Source organism: Grampus griseus, assembly GCF_964374135.1.
Source record: "Grampus griseus genome assembly, chromosome: 1".
In the NCBI taxonomy this organism is placed as follows: domain Eukaryota; kingdom Metazoa; phylum Chordata; class Mammalia; order Artiodactyla; family Delphinidae; genus Grampus; species Grampus griseus.
In genome coordinates this window covers 88,837,463-88,862,017 of record NC_139017.1, presented here as the reverse complement: position 1 = coordinate 88,862,017, position 24,555 = coordinate 88,837,463, and the positions used below count along the sequence as shown (strand labels likewise).

At 38.9% G+C, this 24,555-nt stretch overlaps 1 protein-coding gene across 2 annotated transcripts in view; it reads right to left on the bottom strand.

The window, feature by feature from the left end:
- VAV3 (vav guanine nucleotide exchange factor 3) overlaps positions 1-24,555 on the bottom strand; it is a gene marked incomplete at its 5' end in the record, with an annotated part of 388,846 nt that overhangs the window by 189,043 nt on the left and 175,248 nt on the right. For both annotated transcript variants that reach the window (XM_082646938.1, XM_082646939.1), the window contains 8 exons: positions 3,685-3,780; positions 7,688-7,787; positions 9,090-9,193; positions 11,660-11,728; positions 14,155-14,247; positions 16,297-16,405; positions 21,422-21,487; positions 23,934-23,992. In XM_082646938.1, the coding sequence (XP_082503064.1) occupies positions 3,685-3,780; positions 7,688-7,787; positions 9,090-9,193; positions 11,660-11,728; positions 14,155-14,247; positions 16,297-16,405; positions 21,422-21,487; positions 23,934-23,992 (696 nt within the window). The remainder of the gene's footprint in view (positions 1-3,684; positions 3,781-7,687; positions 7,788-9,089; positions 9,194-11,659; positions 11,729-14,154; positions 14,248-16,296; positions 16,406-21,421; positions 21,488-23,933; positions 23,993-24,555) is intronic.

The following is a 24,555-nucleotide window of genomic DNA, read 5'->3' as shown; positions in this document are numbered from 1 at the left end:
CCCCGACCAGGGATCGAACCCGCGCCCCCTGCATTGGAAGCGTGCAGTCTTACCCACTGGACCACCAGGGAAGTCCCTGAACTGATACTTTTCACTTGTTATCAAACTTGGCTTCTCTATGGCTTTGGATTCTGACAACTCCATCTCTCCTTTGGCCTCAGGGACATCAGGCTCTTCTGTTTGTTGTTGTTATTTTTGTTAGTTCATCTTAAATGTTGCCTATTCATTTGTCTTTCATACCTTCTTCTTTCTTTGCACCTTAGAAAGGAGTTATTATTCCCTAGATTTTCACCTTAGTCTTCTGTTATCCTTACGTTACATACTCTGTGAATTCTATCACAACCATTGCCATAACATCGCCTATCACCTAATGTGACAGTCACCCTCAAATGAATGTGCTCAACCCAGAATTCACGCCTGAGTCCCAGACTCATATGTCCTATTAAATTGTTCTACCTGGGTTTCTCGCAAGCCCCTGAAATACAGCATGTCCACACTTCATGCACCTTCACCCACACCCCTACTCTTGTTCCTGTTTATGTTTTACTGAATGAGGGCACCTCCATCACTTAAGCCAAAACCTCAAAGGTGCCCCTGACTCCTCCCTCTCTCTCACTATGTTCTGTTTGTGTTAACTTTGACCCTTCCCCTTGAAACCTCCTCCACTGGCACTACCTCGGTTCAAGTCCCTGCTCTCTTTCAAATGGGTGACAATAGGCTTCTGATTCATCTTCTGACTTGCAGTCTTTCCTTGCTACAATCTAGTCCCTCGATTGACATCAGAGTTAAATCTCTAAATGTAAACCAGATCCTGTTACTTAGACTTCTGGGAGGTTCACAAAAGCTTCAGGTTGTCACGCATACCTCGTAGATGCTTCATGATCTGAATTCTGCAAACCTCTCCCAACTTCTCTCTCCACTTCCTCTCAGACAACCTATGCCCTACTTCTACTAAGTTAACTGCAATTCTCAAAATAACGTTCTAATATCTGATCCCATTAGGCATGATGTTTTCTCTCCTAGAAAGCCCTTGCTCTCTGATCCACCTGTCAAACCGTCATTCTTCCTTCAAAGCCCAACTCAAGAAACATTCCTCTGTGAAGCTTGTTATGACAGAGGCCTCTTCTCAAGCCATAATTAACTAAGTCTTTATTTGTACCACTTCTGTACCTTCTGCATACTTATCACGTCGTATTGTACTTGGCAGATTACATTTCATTTTCCCCAATAAAACAGTGGACTTTATCAGTGTGAGGGGGGCTGTTTTACATTGTTGAGAGACTCACACTGTATGCAGCTCATGGGATCCATTCAAAAATCTTTGCTGAGGGGCTTCCCTGGTGGCGCAGTGGTTAAGAATCCACCTGCCAATGCAGGGGACACAGGTTTGAGCCTTGGTCCGGGAAGATCCCACGTGCCGCGGAGCAACTAAGCCCGTGCGCCACAACTACTGAGCCTGCGCTCTAGAGCCCGAGTGCCACAATTACTGAAGCCCGAGTGCCTAGAGCCCATGCTCCACAACAAGAGAAGCCACTGCAATGAGAAGCCTGCACACTGCAATGAAGAGTAGCCGCAACTAGAGAAAGCCCGCGTGCAACAAGGAAGACCCAATGCAGCCTAAAATAAATAAATTAAAAAACAAAATCTTTGCTGAATTCAATACCAGTAGTGTTTCTAGTTGTAAACAGAACCTACAGATATCAAATCTGTTAAGTATAATAAACTTGTCAGAGTGATACTCTTTTGTTTCTATTTTTACTTTTCCTCTATTAAATAATAACAGTATTCTCAAAGTTTCAAACCCCCCACTATAAAATATTTTAATTTTATAAATCCGTGATTTCAAATCATAAGGCATTTCAAAAATGATTTACCCACTAAAATACAGTAGTAAGTAGAAAATATTCAAATTCATACCATATTTATTTAACACATTTCTAAACAGTAGACAAATTAATTCTACTCTACACTATTTTGAAATGGAAAAACATTTCTAGAATTTTTATCTAAGTGTGGTATCCCAGATAAAACTTTTCCTATTTTAAAAAATCATCATGGAACTAAATATACTTTTGAAATTTAAAATATCAAACAACCCAAGAGAAATGAGCAGAAAAAGTTCGCTGACTTTCCAAAAGGTAAGGTCATATTTTATACTTTTATAAGTCTGCTTAAAATCTTTTTTTTTAAACATCTTTATTGGAGTATAATTGCTTTACAATGTTGTGTTAGTTTCTGCTGTATAACAAAGTGAATCAGCTATATGCATACATATATCCCCATATCCCCTCCCTCTTGCGTCTCCCTCCCACCCTCCCTATCCCATCCCTTTAGGTGGTCACGAAGCAGGGAGCTGATCTCCCTGTGCGATGCAGCTGCTTCCTACAGCTATCTATTTTATATTTGGTAGTGTATATATGTCCATGCCACTCTCTCACTTCGTCCCAGCTTACCCTTCCCCCTTGCCATGTCGTCAAGTCCATTCTCTACGTCTGCATCCTTATTCCTGTCCTGCCCCTAGGTTCGTCAGAACCTTTTTTTTTTTTTTTAGATTCCATATGTATGTGTTAGCATACGGTATTTGTTTTTTCTCTTTCTTACTTCACTCTGTATGACAGACTCTAGGTCCATCCACCTCACTACAAATAACTCAATTTCTTTTTATGGCTGAGTAATGAAGAAAATAGATATTTCTTGAAAACTGCAACTTTTAAACTCTTCAATCAATATTTGACTATACTAAAGTTACAAGATAAATTATTATCTTCTTTTGGACATGTTTTTAGTTTCATGATATCTCAGAAATTGACTGCCTAAGTCTTCCTTATTATTTTTTCATAAAATGCAATTTGATTAAGTTGCTTTGAGTTTAGGTCTCATAAATGTTTTAACGCATTTGTAAGGAATAATCAGGGTTTGAATTTTTCTGATTTCTCAGTAGAAAATAGAAATGACTAATAATTTTGCAGTTACAGTTCAAGAAATTTACTATACAAGATGTATAAAGCACAGCAAACTCAGAATTATATTTCACATACAGGTAGTAGATCTTTTTAAATGGCATTTCACAAGCATCAGCAAAGCTGATAGACTAATACAGAAAGACATTTCTTTGGAGCAGAACTAATGAGTCTCCTGGTTTTATAAGACTCTCCACCCTCATTAGAAGACTAACCGTGGAAACCATAAGCTTTGGGGTTATAACAAGAATCACTTCAAAATAAATGCAGTCTTATTATAATTTACTATAGCGGAAAGTAACACAGAGTGTGACACAATTCTCTTTCGTTTATGGTTATAAGGCACAAATTCTAACACAATTAACCTGTCAAAATTCAAGTGTATTGCAACACTGAGATTCTAATAAATGATTACTGCTAATGACAGAAGACTTGGTTGAAGGGATATTTGTATTTGTTTTGCCTTGTTTTTAAATTTTTTAATTTTTTTGGAGCCAGTTCTGTTTGAAGAACTCAAAATGTGACTGTGTGAAAGATACAGAATTATCTTTGCTTAAAAGGAAGAAAAAATTTCCAGCTGTTCTGTTATTTCCCACTTAGCTATCCTCATAATTGAAAACTGTAAGGGGATAGGGCTCCAAACATAAAGTTTCTGCAGCTTAGTTGATGCTTCATTAACATTGTGTTGAATTCATGAATAAACAAACAGTTTTAAATTACATACCTGAAGGAGAAGGTGATACTTTAAAACACGCTGCATAGGAACCACAAGCAAGTCTCGAAGAGTAAATTTCCCATTATTTGCTCTTTTAGAACATTCCTAAAGAAATTGTTTTTAAATTGAACTGTTTTAGTTTTAGCAAAAGGAGTCATAATACAAACATTAAAGGATGCAAACGCCATAAGCAAAACTGCTATTATACAATAAATATTTTGCTATTTTCCTTAACAATCCTTCTTTCTTAAAACTAGGAAGTATCGTCAGTTAAAAACCAAAAGAAACAAACAAAACTTGTAGCATTTCAACTCTAAATAAGAATAAATATGTAGAACTATTTTACACATGAAAATTATTTTCTCTAGTGGTCCTCCAGCATTTTTCCCTCACTTACCACTTAACCTTTCACCAGTCTCCCCAAGCAGGCCTGTGGACCAGGCATCAAGAACAAGCCCCATTAATTAAACCCACTATGTTCCCTCCCCACCATCATGCCTTGGTTCATTCGGTTTTCTCCAACTGCCATGTGCTTGGACTAGTTCCCAGCAAAATTCATCATCCTCTTGAAGAACTATACTTCAAGGCTGTTAGTAATAGTCCCAATCAAAATTGTGCTGTCTCTCTGTGCCTTGTGGGTCTCTTAATTATTGTTGTATATGTATAATATCTTCCCCAATATATTATGTCTTTTATACCTCTTGAGAATCTGGTATTTACGACTAAACATTTGTTGTAATGAATGAAATGGAATGATTGACTCCCAAAATTTGCTAAAGTATAAACCCACTACAGGATTCAAAGTTTTCAAAGCCTCAGATTTTATTTTTTTAATCTCACAATCTCCTTTCTTACAAGTTTATCAAAAAATAGCATTGACGGGTTCACTCTATTGACATTAACTAAGACTTTGAGGAAAGTACTTTGAATTTGCAGTGTCAAAGCCTGAATTTAAATCAAGTTTGGCAATTCTTGTCTGTGTGACCTTGAACAAATTGCTTTTCTGATCTTACTGTTCCTCAAATATTCATGGTATCATCCAAAAAACACAATAAGGTGTCATAAAGATATTTTTATTTGTGAGCAACCTAAGTCCAAAATCCTCAGACAATTACATAACCAAGACCAAGGAATTTTCCAGTTCATGGAAGAGGTTGTATTCAAGAAAATACTCTTTAGTTTCCCTTTTCCCCACACTTAGCTTTTCCAGCACATGGAAGGATATATTATATTATCAGAAGCTATAGAAACAAACACCATTAGCTCCAATGACCATATTGAGTTAATGAGTGCTTGACTACAGCTTTCAAACAAGAACTGGTGACACATCCTGACATGTTAGCTCACATCTTGTCAATTGCTGGGGTTCACTGGACAGATAACTATTTCAAATGATTTCTTGCTTCCACAGATTATAGCGAGTTCTGGATCATGGGTCTCAAATAGGAGGTCAAACTGTTAATATTATTGTAATGAATGGGTTTCATCTTCCCAGCTGCATTTTAAGTTCCTTGGAAATTGAGGTTGTATCTTACACTTCTTATGTTATGCCATCTTAACATAGTGTTAAGAACAGAAATGTTACACATTTAAAATTTACTTTGTTATGTTATGGAAGTCAGTGTAAAACTGTTGGGGAAAAAATTATTTCAAGTTCTAAGTTATAAGCTCAGGAAGTAAAGAAACTAACAGCGCTGGCATTAGCTACAATTAGGGGGCCGAGACTGAAGTGTAAAATGCTTATTAGTATTGAAAGCAAATAAAGGGTAGAAATGATCCTTCCAAACATCCAGTCAAGTGCTTAGCCTCAACTCCAATTCTAAGTGAAAAGAAAAGAAAATGTAATAGGGATGAGCCAGCTTAGAGAACAAGGTAAAGAGACTCTATTACCCTTCACCCCATGTTACCTTGGTTCTACAGTAGGGGTGAAAAAAAGACAAAAATCATCAAGAATAAAAATAACCACAAAACAGAAGACATGAAGGAGGCAGAGAGAAACCTAGTATAAGGCAGCTTTCCCTCCATCATGCTGGGACTTGCAGAAGACAGTTCCAGCAAAGACTATTTGTTGAGGGCTTATAGTAAGTATCTGGTTAAATACTTCCAAATCAGACCCACGGTTAACACAACCAGCATCACCTCACCCTGAGCCTTTCAAACTCAGTCTGAGGTTCTCTCTTTCCCTAAGACTTACAGTGACTACAGGAACTATAGAGTATGCTCACTGGGCAGGATTTTGACAGTGAGTCTGAAAGAAGGGAGAGTAACACGCATATAATGCTGAGAATATAATGCAGGTTTGATCGACCACTTTCTGACTCCTCTCTTGAACCAGAATTATATATCTTTATTTTAAAAAAAACTGCCTAAATGGTAGCTCTATTAGGAAGTCGTTGTGTACGTTGTTAACTTTTATCTTACCATCGTGTTTTAATTTGAGTCAAGGTGGCTTATAGTTCTAGACTTACGAGGCTCTGCTCTCCCAAGAGGAGCAGGGGCCCTTTAGGCTAACAAGGCTGTAAGGATGTCACTTAGTGGTGACTCAAACCATCTCCAGCCATAAGATCCGCATCATCAAGGGATTGTGAGAGGTAAGAAAGAAGGATCCATGATATAGAATTAGTACAGTTACTTGGTAGTCTGTTGATGTGCAAATTTTCTCACCAATAGCTCCCCTTTGTGGGAATTATTTTATTAAATCAGACCAGATACGCTAAACAGTGAAGGGGTTCTGCTTTGCAAATCATTTCCCTCTTCTTCTCTGTTCATCACCTGACCTCACTGCTAAACCCAACAAAGAGCAGCAAGGAGGATATGAGAGAGCCAACCAAGCCACACACAGAAGAGTTGACTATACATCTCTACTTGAAATTTAAGAAGATCCATACATATGGATAATATATTTGAGACGACAATTCATATAACATATAAATAATCGTTTTTCAAAAGATTTTTGAAAGTGCAGACTCTTCTTGTGTGTGGGGGGGGGAAAGATGTACCAAAAAAATAAATGACCTAACACAGTTTCCAGACTTATTTTCCATTGTTACCATGTGCTCTATTCATACTAACCTACTTGCCATTTCTCAAACTTGCCTGATCCTTCTGGTCAAGACATACCAATTCTTCCAGAATGCCCTACGTGGACTCTCATCTATCAAGACTCACCTCATTCTTCAGTGACCTAACTCAAATGCTCCCTCTTCAGATAAATCTTCCACAGTCTAACTATACTGAAGTGATCACTCAGTCTTACTCATGGAGCCCTGACTACGAGTGCTTATCACATACTACTTAATCTCATCATATGTGTGCCTGTCTTGCCTTCTTATGGGCAATATCCATGCCCTTTTTTAATTTTTTATTATTATTTTTATTATTATTATTTTTTAACATCTTTATTGGGGTATAATTGCTTTACAATGGTGTGTTAGTTTCTGCTTTATAACAAAGTGAATCAGTTATACATATTCCATGCCCTTTTTATACGTTTTCCCCTAAATATCTTTTGGCCGTGTTATGCAGCATGTGGGATCTTATTTCCCTGACCAGGGATCGAACCCACGTCCCCTACACTGGAAGCACAGAGTCTTACCACTGGACCTCCAGGGAAGTCCCAATATCTTATATTTTTAGTAAACAGTTTACATCTACATACATATTATCTCACATACATCTTACTCATCCTGTACCTTTTACTACCCTGGGCAACTTACTCATGTTCTCTCTGAACACTGGCTTTCTTAACCATAAGATAAAAAAATTAATTGTATGTATCTCACAAAGTCATGAGGATCTAATGAGATAAGACATGTAAAAAAGCCATAAATCTTATATCTCACTACTGTTATTATTACTGCCACATTATTATTTTATAGAGCTATATATTAAAATATTTTATGAAATTACACTTAGAATTCATAGAAATTTGCTGTTGCATAGATCATGAAAAGAATATGTTGGTTTTAGTTTATTTTACTCTGTCATAGACACACAAAAAATAAACAGGCACCTCTAATTTCAGTTTGACATCTTCTTTTGTCTTAGAAATGTAGTCTAAACTAGAGATGGCCAACTCCACTCCACTGCAGTACTGCCCATAAATAACCAACCTGAAAGGAAAAGAGAGAGAGGAAAAAATCTGAGGACAAAAAGGCAAGAATAAAGTGGAAGAGGAAACTCACCTATTTAAAACCACAATTAGGCATAACCAAAGCAAATCTCACTCGTCCTGCTCCTCTTACTTTCCAGGTAACCCTGGGCAGATTACTCATAATTTCTCTGAACCTCAGCTTTCTCGTTTCTTTTTAAGACACACCACACATACAGTTATAGAATGAAAGTCACTCATATTTACAGTATTAAAAATGACTATTTTTAATTTCCAAATTTGAATGGGATTGATTCCATGCATGTTTTTATAGCAGGTAGATTTTACAAACTGGCTTAATGACTGTTAATATTGTTTGAGTGCATATAATAATCAAAAACAAAATTAAAAACTTCTCTTCAAGTTTCTATTAGAGATCAACTTTTACACTGTTCACGCTCACTCAGGAACAGTTTTATTTTCTACTACTGTTTCACTGTAATCACTACTTACAACTCTACTCATTAATAAACCTCCTACTCCCTCCCCCGTTTTAATTAAGAAAAATACATTATCTGAAAAGTGGGAATGAGAGGGCTGAGCTGTGCTGTCTGGGAGATAACTTATATTGCACGGGGTCTGAGCCTGCTTCGGGAAGGGTATCTCTGGGGTAATACCGATTTTTGCAAAGAGCCCGGTTAATTTATTGTTTCTTTTAGCCCTCTACTGGAAAACAAAAAAACTACTACATTAATATTTATCTAATGTTGATGTAAGCAATTAATTAGTTACTTCTTAGTACTAGGAACTATAGTGCTTGATTTTAAAAGAGAGCGCTCTATTTTAAGCAAAATTCCTTGGTACTTCTAATTTATGTGAATTGTTCAGAAGATTTTTTTCAAATTCAGAAAGGGAAACTGACGTTGGCTGTGAATGTAATACTCCAAAATACAGAATTATAAGGTATTAGAGTTGGAAAAAGCACTACGTACCAGATAATCTACCCCTAACATTTACAGATGGAAAAAAGGAGGCTCAGAGAGTTAAAATGACTTCCTGAAGTCTACAGGACTCAAGAGTGACAGAAACTGCACCTTCTGGTTTTCAATGCAAAAGTCTGAACCCTTCTTTTTTTCTTTTTTTTTTTTCCCTGATACACATATAGAGGTCAACCACTACCCAGAAATTAACTGTCCCATGTTCTAATTACTGCCCAGACAGTATCTTAATGAACGATAGTAATAGCTACTTATGAGCAATTTTAATACTAACCCTCACGATAATTACAAACTAATAGCCACAAAATTTAAAATCCAAAAGTTACCTTTCCTTGTAGTTAATGAAAACTTGATACAAGTTCTGGTCGTTTTTATTTACAATGGAATCATGAATCTCTTGCATTAGGTTCCGATGAACTTTTACAAGTTCCTTAGAAAAGAAAACAGTGGCAAAGCAAATTAGGAATCAGAACCAAAAAAATCACCCGGAGCCCAGCATCCCTATTGCTGCCAGACTTGCCATTCAAGGATATGCTGAATACCCTCAATATATAAACCTGCTACCATCAGTAAAGAGGAGAAAAAGGAGGGGAAAGAAGAGAAAAGAGAGAAGGGGAAGGGGAGGGGAGGGAGAGAGGGGGAGAAAGACAGGCCATGTTCACGGAAAATAGCAATTTCAGATCTGACTGTGGAAAAAGAAATTCTCTCTCTAGTTATTAAAGGGTAATTTATTCCTTGTATAAAAATATGTACAGTTCAGCTTCATCTTATAATCACTTTAAATTTTTAAATAAAACTATCCAAGTGCTTAATGTTTTACTGACAGGATAAAGTAATGATTCATGTCCTCGAGACATAAAAATGTAGATTTGTACTTTGGTCAATTAGTGGTGTCCTGGAGCTAAGCTAACAATAATCAGACTAAATTACTTGAAACCAGCCAACTAATGTCATAAATAAGCAGCAAATAAATTGTAGTAGGCAGTTTACTAGGGCAACTCAAAAGATAGAATTTCACATTTTTCCTGATAAGCAAGTAATTTTCGGTCAGACAGTAAAATGCATGTCACAGCCAGGAAATGAGGAGATCCGAATCAAGGTGCCAATTCTCCCAGGATCTCTTCCCGTGTACCTTGGAGCACACATTGATTCAGGGCATGCCCTTCCTTAGGAGGTGCTAAGTGAAACATGAATATGTTGGCCCTGTCACTTTTCTGAGGAGCATGGAAAAGCTATTAGAATAAGGACTGTCAAATGGGTTCTAAGTTACAGTGAGCGTATTTAGGTGGTTTAAGATCCTCATCTTCCTAAAATGTGTGGTTTGTTTTATGCTAAATATTCATCTGATATTGGGATCTTTTTCTTCCTTCTACGTTACAAATCAATAAGAATGTCTTCATTTGGCCAAAATCAGGAACAAGGACAACATGCCATAGCTAAACTGGTGCAAAGCAACACTAAATATAAAGGAATCAAAATATTAGCGACTTTACAGGTGATACAAGCAAGCTGGTTCATAAAAGCTTATATACTGTATATAAGAGCTACATATTAAAACTGAGGGACTACCCTGGTGGTCTAGTGGGTAAGACTCTGCACTCCAAATGCAGGCGGCCCAGGTCTGACCCCTGGTCGAGGAACTAGAGCCCGCATACATGCCGCAACTAGAAGTCCGCATGCCGCAACAAAGGTCCCGTGTGCCGCAACAAAGGTCCCGTGTGCCACAACGAAGACCCAGCACAGCCAAAATAAATAAATTAAATAAATAAATAAATAAATATTAAAGGAAAAAAAGAAAAACTGAGGCCAGTTCTAGAGGTCTAAGAACTTGAATCTTGTCTAGCAAGACCTTACATGGTATTGCATTTGGCTTGCCTCTATGCTTTTGGGTACATATCCTTTTAGGACTGTCAGATAATAAGGTACCCTGAAATTTGAAATGCTATGTAAATGTGAAGAAAAGCTCCTCACATCTTACCATTAAAATAGACTGTTATATCGGGCTTCCCTGGTGGCGCAGTGGTTAAGAACCTGCCTGTCAATGCAGGGGACACAGGTTCGAGCCCTGGTCCAGGAAGATCAGGGGACACACGTTTGAGCCCTGGTCCAGGAAGATCCCACATGTTGCGGAGCAACTAAGCCCATGTGCCACAACTACTGAGCCTGCGCTCTAGAGCCTGCAAGCCACAACTACTGAGCCCATGTGCCACAAGTACTGAAGCCCATGCACCTAGAGCCCGTGCTCCACAACAAGAGAAGCCACCACAATGAGAAGCCTGGACACCGCAACGAAGAGTAGCCCCCGCTCGACGCAAATAGAGAAGGCCCACGCAGCAAAAAAACCCCAACACAACCAAAAATAAATAAATAAATAAATTTATTTTAAAAATAAAAGACTGTTATATCATAAAGAAGCAGTGTATTTCAGAAATGGGAGTTTAGGTTGATGCAACGAGAAGAAGAAAACACCAAAAAGCAGAGGACAAGGAAGTGTAGGAATGGAGGGAAGTGAAGAAGACAGATGGAGCCAGGACAGTGTCTGTAAGATGGGGTTGGGGGGCTGAAAGAACAATAGAGCAGGGAGTGGGGCAGAAGGGGATTCCCACAAGAGAAAGAGACCATAACACCAGGGATTAACTGAGACTACCTTGTTGTGACAAGCAGTTAAGTATAATACATCAACCTTATCCTTTTGCGTTCAGCATACATTCTGACTTTTGCTTGACAATATGACTTACTAGTTATTTCCAGAAAATAAGACTATAAAAACTCAGGAGACAGAAAATTGGGTTAAAATTCTTTAAAAATACAATACAATGTTCAAATAGGGACCCAATAAGAAAATGAGGATTTTATAGAAGTGTACCACAATTTTAGCTAGCATGTTTTTACTTACAGGAATGTTGATGAATACTGAATCAAATTCAGCTGCTGTCAGAAATCTTTTTAATGGTGCCATGAAATACTACCAGGAGAGAAGAGAGGGGTGATAATTAAGCACAACTTATCCTAATCTATATAATACTTTTTCATCAATGAGCAATAAATATTACTGAAGTTAATCAGTATTATGAATACCAAGAAAAAAGCAGAAACTATTTTCTCTACCGTAAAGATTCTATATTTGAACAGAGATATGAAGACATAAATACAAGTTAATACATTTAAAATATAAAATAAAAGATCTGGGCTATAAATCCTTCTGAAAGTAAGAAAAAAAAGAAGAGAGAACACCACTGGCTGAACTGGCAACAAATGGCAACCTTCTGGAGATATGTTTGAGGACTAATTCAAAATATCCCTCAAATGCTCTGTGAAGATTCCAGATCCCTGAGACCAATAATTTGCATATACAATTTATGGATCATTCCCCTTCATTCTTTGAGAATTTTAGTTCCTGGCCTACCATATCTCTGTCCATTACTACTCCCATCTTCATTTTTGGTCGTATCAGTATCTGTGCAGATGGTCCTTCCAATAGCCTGGCCTCTCGGTTCCCTGAACTCCAATAATCTGTGCCCTATCCTAGCTCAGGTCCTCCTGTGGTCATAGCCCAAGACCCCATCATTACCAACAACTGCATATGCTCCACAGAATTAAGTTGAAGCAAGCAGGTCTCTGACCTCTACCCTCCTACCTTTATAGCTCATTTCTCCAAGGACTTCTCCAACCCACTGGGTCTGCCAATCCCCTGACCATCTCACATCCCTCATGTCCACATTTCCCTTTTTACCCAGTTTACATTCCACGAGCCATCATCAGAATCACTGCCCTACAGGTACCCTTACCCTCTCTTCTTTCATTCTGGAAAAATGAAAACCCTGGTTAAATCTAGCTTGCCATATATTTTGTGCCTATACCTAAGAAGTTAAACAGAAGCTACACTGATAGCTAATTAAAAATATAATCACAAAACCCAAATGAGCCTGTAATGCTACAATATCCTAGTACATTTACCCTCCCGTTCTCCTAAACAACTCTTCCATGCCTTCATCTCTCTTTTTAAACTTCCAAAACTTTCTCCTGGTTCTCATTCTCCTAGCCTCCAAATGTGGAAGTCACCAGAGGTGACCTCAAACCTCTTCTCTATCAACATCCATTCCGTTGGTGATTCATCTAGTGCCATGGCTTTAAACACCACTGCATAATGATACTGGCCCAATCTATACATCCAACCTTTCCCCTGAATGTCAGACTCATACATCTAACTTCCTCCTCAATACATCCCCTTGGAAGCTAATAGGTATTACAAATTTAGTAAGTCCCAACAGACTCGTGATTCCTACACCTGTCCTTCTCCATCTCAGTCACCATCTTCACCATTTACACAGTTACTCACGCTAAAAACCTAGCATTGTTAGGAATTCCCACTGGGCAGTCCAAAGGTTAGGACTCTTGCACTTCCACTGCTGTGGGCCCAGGGTTCAATCCCTAGTCAGGGAACTAAGATCTCACAAACCGAGCCATGTGGCGTGGCCAAAAAACAAAAAACAAAAAACAAAAAAACAAGAACAGAAAACCAAGAATTCTTGATTGCTCTTTCCACACATCCTTTACCTAATCCATCATCAAATCCACTTGGCTCTACTTTCAAAATTTATTCAGAATCTGACCACTCCCTGCCACCTCAACCAATTCCACCATTTTCCATCAACTTAATTATTATGATATCCTTCTAACATTTTTCTCAATTTCCACCCTTGCCCGACAAGAGTCAGAATGATCTGTTAAAAACTTACATTAGATCCCATCACTTCTTCTACTCAAAACGCTCTAGCTTTTAGCCAGGTGCTCCTACATGTCCCCTGTGACCTGGGGGCTCACAAAGTCTCTGATCTCACTGCTCCCCTGCACTCATTCTGCTTCAGCCTCCTGGGCTGTTGCTGTTCCCTGAATCACACTGAACACTGTCCCACGTGAGGACCTTTCTCCCAGGGATTGTCCACTCTGGGATATTCGCATGGCTTACTCCCTCCATTCACAAAGCTCTCTGCTTAAATACGATCTGACCACAGAGGGCTTCCATTACCACTCTATATAAGGTAACACCAGCCTCTCCCATCACTCACTACCCGCTTCCTCTGCCTTATTTTTCTTCAGAGAATTTATCACCACCTGGCATACTCGTTTGCTTAAATTATAAACCCTCCCATGAGAGTGTCATGAGAACTAGAGCTTTGTTGTGTTGACTGCTATACCCCCAGTCCCTAGAATAGTGCCATTCACATACTAAGAAATCAATAAATCACTGTGGGATGAGTAAATCTGCTTTGAGATCTTTAAACCCAAAGTTCTGCTGAAAATCAGAATATGCAGACACTGTAGAAACACTGAGCCTAATGTATTAGCAAGGCAGTATTGGAGCGTCAAGAATGATACCTGATGACTTACTTTTTCTATTGACTCCAATGTTTCTGTATATTTTTCCTCTGTCTGCTTGATTTCTGCTAGGCAGCAACTCCGTATGTCATTTTCTGGACATTTCTACAATTAGAATTTTCAAATTAACATTATTTAATCAAATTCATGTATTAATCTTTCCAGTAGAAGATAGAAAGAAATAAAAATGATTGATTTTTTTTAAGTGTTCCATTCTAATAAAACACATAACTGAAAGGTATATTTAACTGCATTTGGGAAGGATCTTTGCTTTTTAAAAGAATCTGAACAATGTAAATGAAAAAGTTTTAGATAATTAAAAATATACTTTTGAGTATACTCTCTTTAAACTGAAACATCTATTTTAGTATAAATGTTACTGAATCTGGAAACATCATGAATGGTCTTATACAGTTTTCTTAATGTACAGCATACTTTATAAGTGCTGTAGAAATACTGCAAAAATCATAAAAAGATATTTGGTAAGTAAAAAATCTTAAAATATTTTTTCAAGAGTTAACATCTTGGTGTTTGGCTCTCTTACGGTTTAAGACTCTAGGCAGTAGAACATAGTAGGAAGATCAAAGTTTTGGGGATCAGATAGAATTTGGTTCAAGAACCAGTTTTGCTGTTATTAGTTTGTCTAATCTCTCTGTGTCTTGGTTTTCTCATCTATAAAACAGAATTACAGTACCCAGCCCAAGGAGCTGTAAATGAGATAACCTGTGTAGCGTGCTTAACACCCTGAGGAATGCACAAGAAGGGCCCTGTGCGTTCAATCATCATCACTGCTCACCCTGGGCCACGTGAACAGCCCAGCACCGTAAGCTCAGTGAAGACGGTCCTTGGGAAAGACAATGAAGAATTTGCTGGTGCCCAAAGAAGTTGATAATTAAAGGGGTATGGACGATACTCCATCACCTAAAACACTCTTAAACTGCTGCCACAGGCGTCCCGTCAGCTCGTGCAGTGGGTTAAGGCACACATTCGTGACGTTTACTGAACACAGGCCAGCCAACTTGTTTCCATCCCACAGAAGCTACTGTCCCCTATGTGGGCACCGGACAACCCGCCGGCCCTTTATTAAATGCAAGAGGTCCAAGAGAGCTGAGCGAATTCATCAAAGCACCGAAGAAACCTAAAGTACCACCCAGCTGATGAAGAAAGTCTTTTGTGTAAAGAAAATGTTAATAAAAGCTTAAGCAACTGACCTTATTTTTCATTTCAAATTATATATGAGAAAATCATTCAAGGTAATTCTGAATGTTTTAGATATTTTAATGCAGATAAAGCTTTGTGGGCTGCTGTTGACTATGGCAACATCTGAAACTAAGTTCATAAAATAGTAAAAAATGCTAGGAGACCTATAATGAAACAAATGACAACAACAAAAATATCTCATATCAACCCCTAACAAACAGGAAGAAATATTCTTTAACCTATACTTTATGCCACATCAAACTTAAAGCAGATTTACCTGCTTTGCAAGAGATTTCCTTTCATAACAATGTAATTTCATGATCCCCTGAAATTATGTTCTATTGCCACTCTGCAATTATTTAGCTGTGTGGCATGCCGTTTACTTGTTAGACTTGATTTTCTTACTAGTAAACGGAGAGATTTAGACCAGAGACTTCCTATGGTTGTTCTGAACTGTAAAATGTCATGTTTACATGTCTCCAAATGCAGCAACACGTCATGGTTATACAGTTACAAGCAAGTAAACATAAAAAACAAACAAACAAAAATCCCAGCAGAAGTTACATAAATAATTATTGTATTATAATTATGCTATTATTTTATAATTATAATTAATATACTTATAACATAAATATTATTTCATATTAATTATAATTATTGTATTCATTCGTCTTTCAAATAATCACTTTCCTAATAAAATACTCAGAATAACAAGTCATGATTATAGAGTTATAAGCAAGATAAAAAAGAAAAACAACGATCCCAGCAGAAGTTACATAAATAATTATAACCATTGTATTAATTATAATTATGCTATTGTTTTATAATTATAATTAGTATAATTAAAACATAAATATTATTTTATTAATTATTATATTAATTAGTCCTTCCAATAATCACTTTCCTAATAAGATACTCAGAGTAACTTAAAAAACAGGCAAGTCAAAGTCCTACAGGCTGATGCGCCTCCTCTGCCTTCATCAAGTCCTCGTACACTTCGCCACCTTCGTCTTCCCCATAAACACAGTCGTACAGACCCTCTTCATCTTCCACACGGGTTTCACTGAAGCAAAAGGTATAACATAAACGTCATTTTCTAGCATGCAGTAAATACAGTAGTTAGAAATAGCTTACTGGTTATCAACAGAAAATCCAGAGAGCAAATCAAATACAGTGGAAGGAGGCAAAGGTTTACATTACAGCTCTGCCCCTCCTAATAAGAACAAGGACAAACGACAACCACAGAATCTGACAACGATGGCAGTGCCCTAACCTTCACTGGGCGTTTACTACGCCTCTCTGCATGGGTTATCTCACCTGGTTTGCCCAGGTCCAGCATTAATTTTGTTATCAGGTAGGCACTGTTGTTTGGCCAATTCAAGTGACAAGGACTTTGAGAGAACACAATGTTCTTTGACTTGCCCAGGATAACACAGCTAATCAGACAGCAGAGCCAGGATTTAAAACCCAGTCTGTCTTACACACTGAGTGTTTTAACTGCTCTATCATACTACCTCCCATTTTTCATATGTCAAGACCTCAGTTTCATTACCTGTATTAAAGGGTATAATATGGAGAAGACACAGGAGTTGGGGAGGACCTAATATGTTATAAATAATCTTTATAAAGCAAAAATTTCTGCTGATTATAATTGTCAATATCTAATGCAATGGTTTTCAAACCATGTTCCTTCAAGGCCACTCAGAGGGTACCCACAGGTTTGATTCTTTCAGATTCTGCTTTTATCTGTTCTATTTGTATTTTGCTTAAAGAAATGGTCCCAAGGCCACAAGACGTTTTTAAAAGCCATTGAAATTCTTCTGCTGGTCTCCTGGCAGTGGAAAATAATCCCTATTTTTTTTTTAACATCTTTATTGGAGTATAATTGCTTTACAATGGTGTGTTAGCTTCCGCTTTATAACAAAGTGCATAGGTTTACAATCTCAAATGAAGGGTTAGGGAAAGATAATCAGTCACTGTGGAAGCCTTCATGGAGACTTTAAAAATCGGGCCCTATTCAGTCAACACAGAAACAGCTGTTTCCACCTATCACCCATTCTGTTACTACTCCTTAAGATTTTCCTTTCAGTTCAAGAGTTCTAGAATTAGCTTCTATTAACTAATAATGCCAAAGAACTGAGATTAATAAATTTAGGTATGTTAGAAAGAAGCATTAATATCTCCCTGAAAAGAAATTCAACTCGTTCAGTACCGCCAGCCCTTAGCATTTCTCTTGGGCCTGTGCAGATAGAACATTATAAATTGACGTACAAAAATAAAAGCACTAACTATAAATGTCACTCTGCAACTCGGAGCATTTTTCAAAGTAGGTGCAATCACAAGGTTGTCTATGTTTGTCATGAAGAGTTATCTGGAGGCATTTGACAGAAATGAACTGTCAGACACCCAGAAGAAAGGAAGGTGCCTTAAGGGAGAACGCTCTGGTGGTGAGAGAAGTTTCAGAGAACCTGCTGTGAGAAAAATTCATTCCAGGATTACCTGTCCACCCATCCACCCACCTACCTGATTCTTAAACTAAGAACCTACTGATTGCCAGACTCACCAGTGCTAAGAATGCTAAGATCCAAGGGCTCTCCCATAGTCTAGTGTGGAAAACAGCACATAAACACATAATTCTATGAGTGCAGAGGGAAGAGTAAGAATAACTCTGACTAAGGAAGGCAGGGAAAGCTTCATGGAAGATACTACATCTGAACTGGATCTTGAGTGTATTGATTTATTCAATAGGTATTTGCTGAATAAATACTATGTTCCAGCAGATATAGCTGCAGACAAGGCAGACACAGTTTCCACGCTCCAGGGTGACACAATGAATGAGAAGAGGGGATGAGAATTCAAAGGACCCCAACCTGTGCGATGGCAGAGAGGTGTGCAGAAGCTGGCGACGTGAGGGGTGGAGTCCCGTCCAGTGGGACCAGGTGAGTGAGGGGAGCCCCAGAGGGAAGAGGTGAACCAATCTGAGAAGGGCCCTGCGCTCTGGGAGCTCAACCTTACCTGGGCATCTGAGGACCACAGTGGGTTATAGAGGGGTAGTGTGGAGGGTCAAGAAGCCAAGCAGGGAGATAGAGAAGCCAAGAAATGAAATGCTGTGGGTGAGAGGTAATGAGTACCATAACCAGGGTAAAGGCAGATGAGGAGAGAAACAGAGACTCAGGAGACCGTGTCAGCTACAACCAACCAGACTTGGGGACCAATCCGGATTAGGGAGAGGGGGGAGGACTGAAGGATGCTTTCAGCTCTGTACTCTGAAAAACTGGGGAGACGGTGAGTCTTATTGGCAGTTCCAGAATTTCCATACTGAGGGGCTTAGGTAGGCAGTCTCGCCTTAGGCAGTCCCGCCTGAGAACAGTGGGGCTGTTAAACTGGTTCAAGCACTTTCTATAACTCATCAAAGGGTAGGAAGGTCTGATGAGTTCATGAAGGAACTGAGATTAAAGAAATGATAAAGGAGTAGGTTCTGTATCAAAGGGGATCCTGTTCAGAAGGAAAACAGGCTGTGAAATCCTTTTCCTCCCTCAGACCCTCCAACCCCCACCCCCAAACCAACCAAAAAAAAGCCAAAAAAACAAACAAAAAAATCACATCGTCTTTCTTAAGTCTTGCTATCGACTATTTTGCATGAGGGCAGAGGTACATATGTATAAATTCACACAGATTCTTCTCTAAGAATTGTAGGAGCGACACACACGCACCCACACACATTGCAACTGGGCTAGAACAGTTTGGGTTTTTGTTATTCAATCCCATACTAAAGCTGTTTTTCTTGCTAACAGTTTGGGCAGTAATCTCTGATTTGCACAAAATGAAGAAGGGAGAGAGGAAAAAGCTGTGATTCTTCAAATGGTCAATAAATCAACAGCAATCTATATTAGCTTTCCTGTGTCTGGGCAACCTAGATATGGTCCCGTCTGACACCCTGGTCATAAAGGTTGAAGGAGCAAGGACACTACCGTTTAGCCATCTTACACGCTCTCCATTCCATCCTGTGTCTCTTTCTCTCCACGTGAGGATAGAATGACTCCCCCTGCCTGGGGAGCAGACCAGTGTTTGTTCTGGGGCCCTCCCTTCAAGCGATTCACCCCCAGAGGTTAAAGGGAAGTCTATGAGCCCACAGAGATCATAACAAAGCCAAGACTGAAAAGCAAACCCTCATAGCAAACTCAAAAGCAGGCATTTGCAGGAAACACACGACATTTGGACCTCCGACCACCTGGTGAAGAGGTGAAGCAGACTGCACCTCCCAGAGCATGTGAGTTGGCACCTCAGAGCAGCCAGTTCAGGGGCCCAAGTTTTCTCCAAACTTGCATCCTCACAGGATTTATCTTGGCATCAACAGAACAAGACGAGGGAAGACTATAAAAATGAGTAGGTGTAGGTGGGGAGTTAAGATAGAACGTCATCATAGCACTGGAAATAATATTCTTTCTAAGACGACAAGGAATTCGATTATCTGATAAGTAATCTTATAGTCACTTTATGAAGATTGTAGCCAATTCAATGAGACAATCAGCAAGTACCTTGCTGAAGATTAGTGAGTTCTTGGAGATTTTAAGAAGAGATGAGAAACCATTCTTGATACACATGTGAAATACAAGACTTCGAGGCCCATCCAAAGGCAGCCTACTCTGGGAAGGGCTACCAGCCTTGCCGGTGGCTCCTGCTGAGAGCTCTCAGAGGAGCAAGGCCTCTGGGAATCAATGCAGTGAGTAAGAGCCTCCACGCCAGAATAAGAACTGCCTGGGTTCCAATCCAAAGACTACTATTACTTATGATCTTCAGGAAGTTATGATCTTCAATATGATCTTCAGCAAGTTACTTTCAAGCCTCATTTTCTCATTTGTAAACTCTGGTGATACTAGGAACAACCTCATAATGTGGTGTTACATGAGAGACGCGTGTAACATGGTTAGGACAGAAACACGCACTCAGTAAGCTCCTATGAACTGACAGATGTCTCATGATAGCTCCAGCCTGAAGCATCATGCCTGGAAGACAGTAAGTGCTCAATGCAGCTTTGGCCTATTAATTCAGAAAACAGATACGTACTGAGGACCTACTAGACACGAGACACTGTTTGAAGTGCTAGGAAAAGAGCCAAGAACAAGGTCAAGTTCCTGACCTCATGCAGCAGGCCTTCTGATGAGGAGACGGACAAAAAGTGAGGCAAGCCGAGACTGCCTCAGGTAGAGGCGAGTACCGTAAAAACACAGAGCAAGGTGAGGGTGGCGGCAATTTTAGATAGGAAAGGCCTCGCTGGCAGAGCCATCTGAGCAAAGACTTGGATGGCGAGGGGTCAGCCACATGGGCAGAAGGGACAGCCAGTGTAAGAGTCCTAGGGCAAGAACAAGGTCCGTGTGCTGGGGTATTAGGATCGATCAGTGGATGAATTTCCACAGGATCTGAATCTCTCCTGGAGCAGAATCTATGTCTTCTTATAATTCTTTGCAAACATACCTGATCTTTGGCATCAGCTCCTTGAGGGGTGAGGATCAAGTTTTACCTTTATTTGTAATCTGCACAAGTCACTCAATCAGCAGAAGACAACCAGCTGCAAAGACCTTTAGCCTCTCCCAACTATTAAATGATACAGCCCCAAAGGATTCTCTCTTCAGAATCAACACCATCTAATGAAACATCCCTGAATAACTCCCACCCACACAGATCTCGTTCGTCCTTGAACTTACACAGCAAGCACTATCTGTCCTACAGATCCGGTGGTAGATTCTATTAATACTCCTCTCGTTAATTGTCTGATTCTAGGTTTATCTACTACCTTTCCTATGCCTTTGAGAAACTTCCAAATGTTACTTCATTGCTGTCTGTTTCTTTACTCTCCATAGAGACTTGCACAATGCAAGGCACACAAGAGGAATTGAAAGCCAGCTGAAGTACATTTTCTCATGAAGCTTTCCATCAGGAGTCTGAGGTTAATTCTCACATGTCTTAATCACTAAGCCACGGTTCCCCTTCAGAGAGCTATTTTAACACCCACGGTTAAAATCCACAAAGGATGCAAAAATTGGCAGTGGTGTACTTTTGTTGAAAATGCTCAACATACTCTATTAAATCAGGCAGGCTTTTGTAGATGTCGTCATCATTAACGCTTTCTTCTGTCGGGAAGGGCCTAGGAGGGAGGGAAAAAAAAAGAGTGAATAGGCAAAAACTAGGCTGGACGTTTACCTCTCACGAAACACATACGCTCAGCTGCTGCCAAAGTGGTCAGATCAGTCACCATGTTTCACACGACTTCCGGGGCTTCTCCCAAAGTGCCTGGCTGTGGCTGTGTCAGGGGCCCCCAGGGAGGCGTGGCACCTGCTACCTCAAATCACCTGCAGCAATCACGGCTGGTCACAGTCATGTGAGCAGTCGTGGAGGTGCTGAGGTGCTCATCTGACCTCCCACCAGCCACACACCTGCAGGCTCACGTCAGCGCCCACTGCAGCCCCCCAGCTCAGAGTGGGTCCTTGCCTTTAGCACCATTCAGATTCTTTGCACTTACAGAATCTGATCTGACAAATAACTTGGTAATTAGGTAACAACCATTCTAGCATGACTCAATTCACTAGTATAGATGAGAATTAGAAAACAAAAATGCCATGCCCTTTATATATGATCATTGACTCTGATATACTTTTCTACTCAGACCGTAAGTTGTGTGAGTTGTATTTTTTATTTTTCATCTATTGGACAAATAAGTCAAACAAGCCTCAAAAAGAGTACGATGTTTTCTTTGTCCCCTGCTCAGAGAAAATCACTTTAGTTTCTACCCTATTCCTAGCCATTGGCTTCCCTTGTCTGCTTCGTACTATGAACTTTATTCATAATACCAACATAATGCCCTAAATTTATGTCTAACAAAATCACAGTGATTATACTATAGTGCCAAAAGTTTTACCCTCTTTTACATGAAGTCAGCATGTCATATGTTCCATAAAAACAAGAGGATCCATCAAAATAAAAAATAAGCACTAGATAATTACTAAATAATTATATTTAGTATAGTGAAAACATTTTCACATTCATTTATGTATTAACTTAGTACTTAAGACATCTGAGGAACATATATTTTTCAAATAAATTAAAATGTGTGAGAAATGCCAGTTTCAAAATCCTTTTTTAAATAAATTTTGACACATTTTATTATACTCTTATATACAAGTCTATTGTAGTAAAAAATTGAAATTATAAGTAAGAAGGAAAAAGTATAAGTAACAAGTTTCAGAACCAACAATACATATATACAGTTTCTTCTATATACAGTTTCAGAACCAACAATATATAAATACATAAGAATAGAATCATGCTATTTCAAAATTTGCTGTTTGCATATAACAAAATATATGTTGACATGGAAAGATAATCATGTATTGAAGAGAAAATGACAAGGTATGGAACATTTCTCCAGCCTAGAGACTACTGTAGAAAGCTGCCAGACTCATGGCCCATTTCTGAGGAAGGGTCTGTGGGTGTCTTCCCCAAGATCACTGTGCTTTGTACCCAGGGACTGGGCTGTCATGCTTGGATCCTCTCTGTTTGAATCTGAATGTGAACAGAAAAATGGAAGCAACAGAAGAAGAGACCCAGGGTCACAGAGCCCCATAACGGCTGGAGACTGAATTATGGAGCCCTGAGGAAATCAGGTAAAAAATGAGATCCATTCCATTTCCATGTGGCCTGGCTGTGTGGCTACTGAAACTGTTTTTCTGTATTTCTAACATTCCTAATAATACAACCTTCTGACTGACCTAACTTGAATATGCAGTATTTTAAACAGAAAAGGCCCAACACAACATAACACATCTACCTTTCCATACTTAACTGACTGCATAATGCTTCACTGCATGGAGAAGGTATAATTTCAACAATTTACAGTGAACCCTTGAACAACAAGGTTTGAACTGCACATGTCCACTTATAAATGGATTTTTTTCAATAGTAAATACTACAATACTACACGATCCACAGTTGGTTGGAACCACAGGTGCAGAGGAACTGAGGATGCAAAGGGCCGAATATAAGTTATACTTAAATTTTCAACCGTGTGGATGGTTGGTGCTCCTAATTTCCACGTTTTTCAAGGATCAACAGTACTTCCAAGTTTTTCACTTAGTTCCAAACTTTCAATACACCTTCTCGAACATATATTATTTTATACTTGTCTGATTATTTCTGAAACGCCTAGAAGTTGTGACTTATTGTTATGGCCTACAGGATATAAATGTACTGCAATATCTTTTTTTAAAATATCTATTTAATTAAGCATTTGTGTTTGTCTTAATGAATCACCTGTATAGGAATGTTAGAGGGAGTTAAAAGAAAGAACTGTATCAGTGACAGTCACCAGTGAGTTGAGAATGATGTTTAGCCAATGTGTCTTATTCAACGCTACGAATAAGTTCTTACTTGCTCGATAAATTTCAAATGTCTATTGAGCACTTATATACCCGGCCACTCTTCATGAATGAGATGTGGTCCCTGTATGCAAAGTGCTTTACACATAGTAGCCATTCAATAAACAATCACTTCATTGAACTGAACAGGACGTACGAACCACAGAGAAGCTAGCTTACCTGATTCCTGTGGCCAGCGCTACAGGTGTGCGAGAGAGTCGCGATAATGTTTCTATAACCTGAGAAAAGAGGAAAGGGCTCACTGGACGTGTATTTCAGAAAAAAATATTTTTTTCAAAAACAGTAGTTTTACAATCTAATATTAACAATAGCAGCAGAAACGTAAGTTTGCAGGTGTCACCAAAGTGCAGAAAGGGAAGAGTTGTAACTGAGAAGTATATACACCTACCTATAATTTTGTCCCTTTCCTTAATTTTCTGACTCTACTTATAATTTTGTCCCTTTCCTTAATTTTATGACTCTAAGCAGATTACTAACCATGTGGTTTGCAGTTTCTTGATCAGTAAAAACAAGGAGTTAGGGTAATTCTAAAGTTCTCATGTCTCCCCTACTACATGATCTGAAAGACCCTGTAACGCCGCTCTGTCCAAAACAGTAGACACTAACCACACAGAGGCTATTTAAATTTAAATTAATTAAAATTTTAAAAACAAAAAATCAGGTTCCTTAGTTGGACTAGCCACGTTGCACGTGCTCAGTAGCCCATGCGCCTAGTGGCTACGGCATTGGACGACACAGACATCAAACACTTCCGTTATCACAAAAAGTTCTATTGGACAGC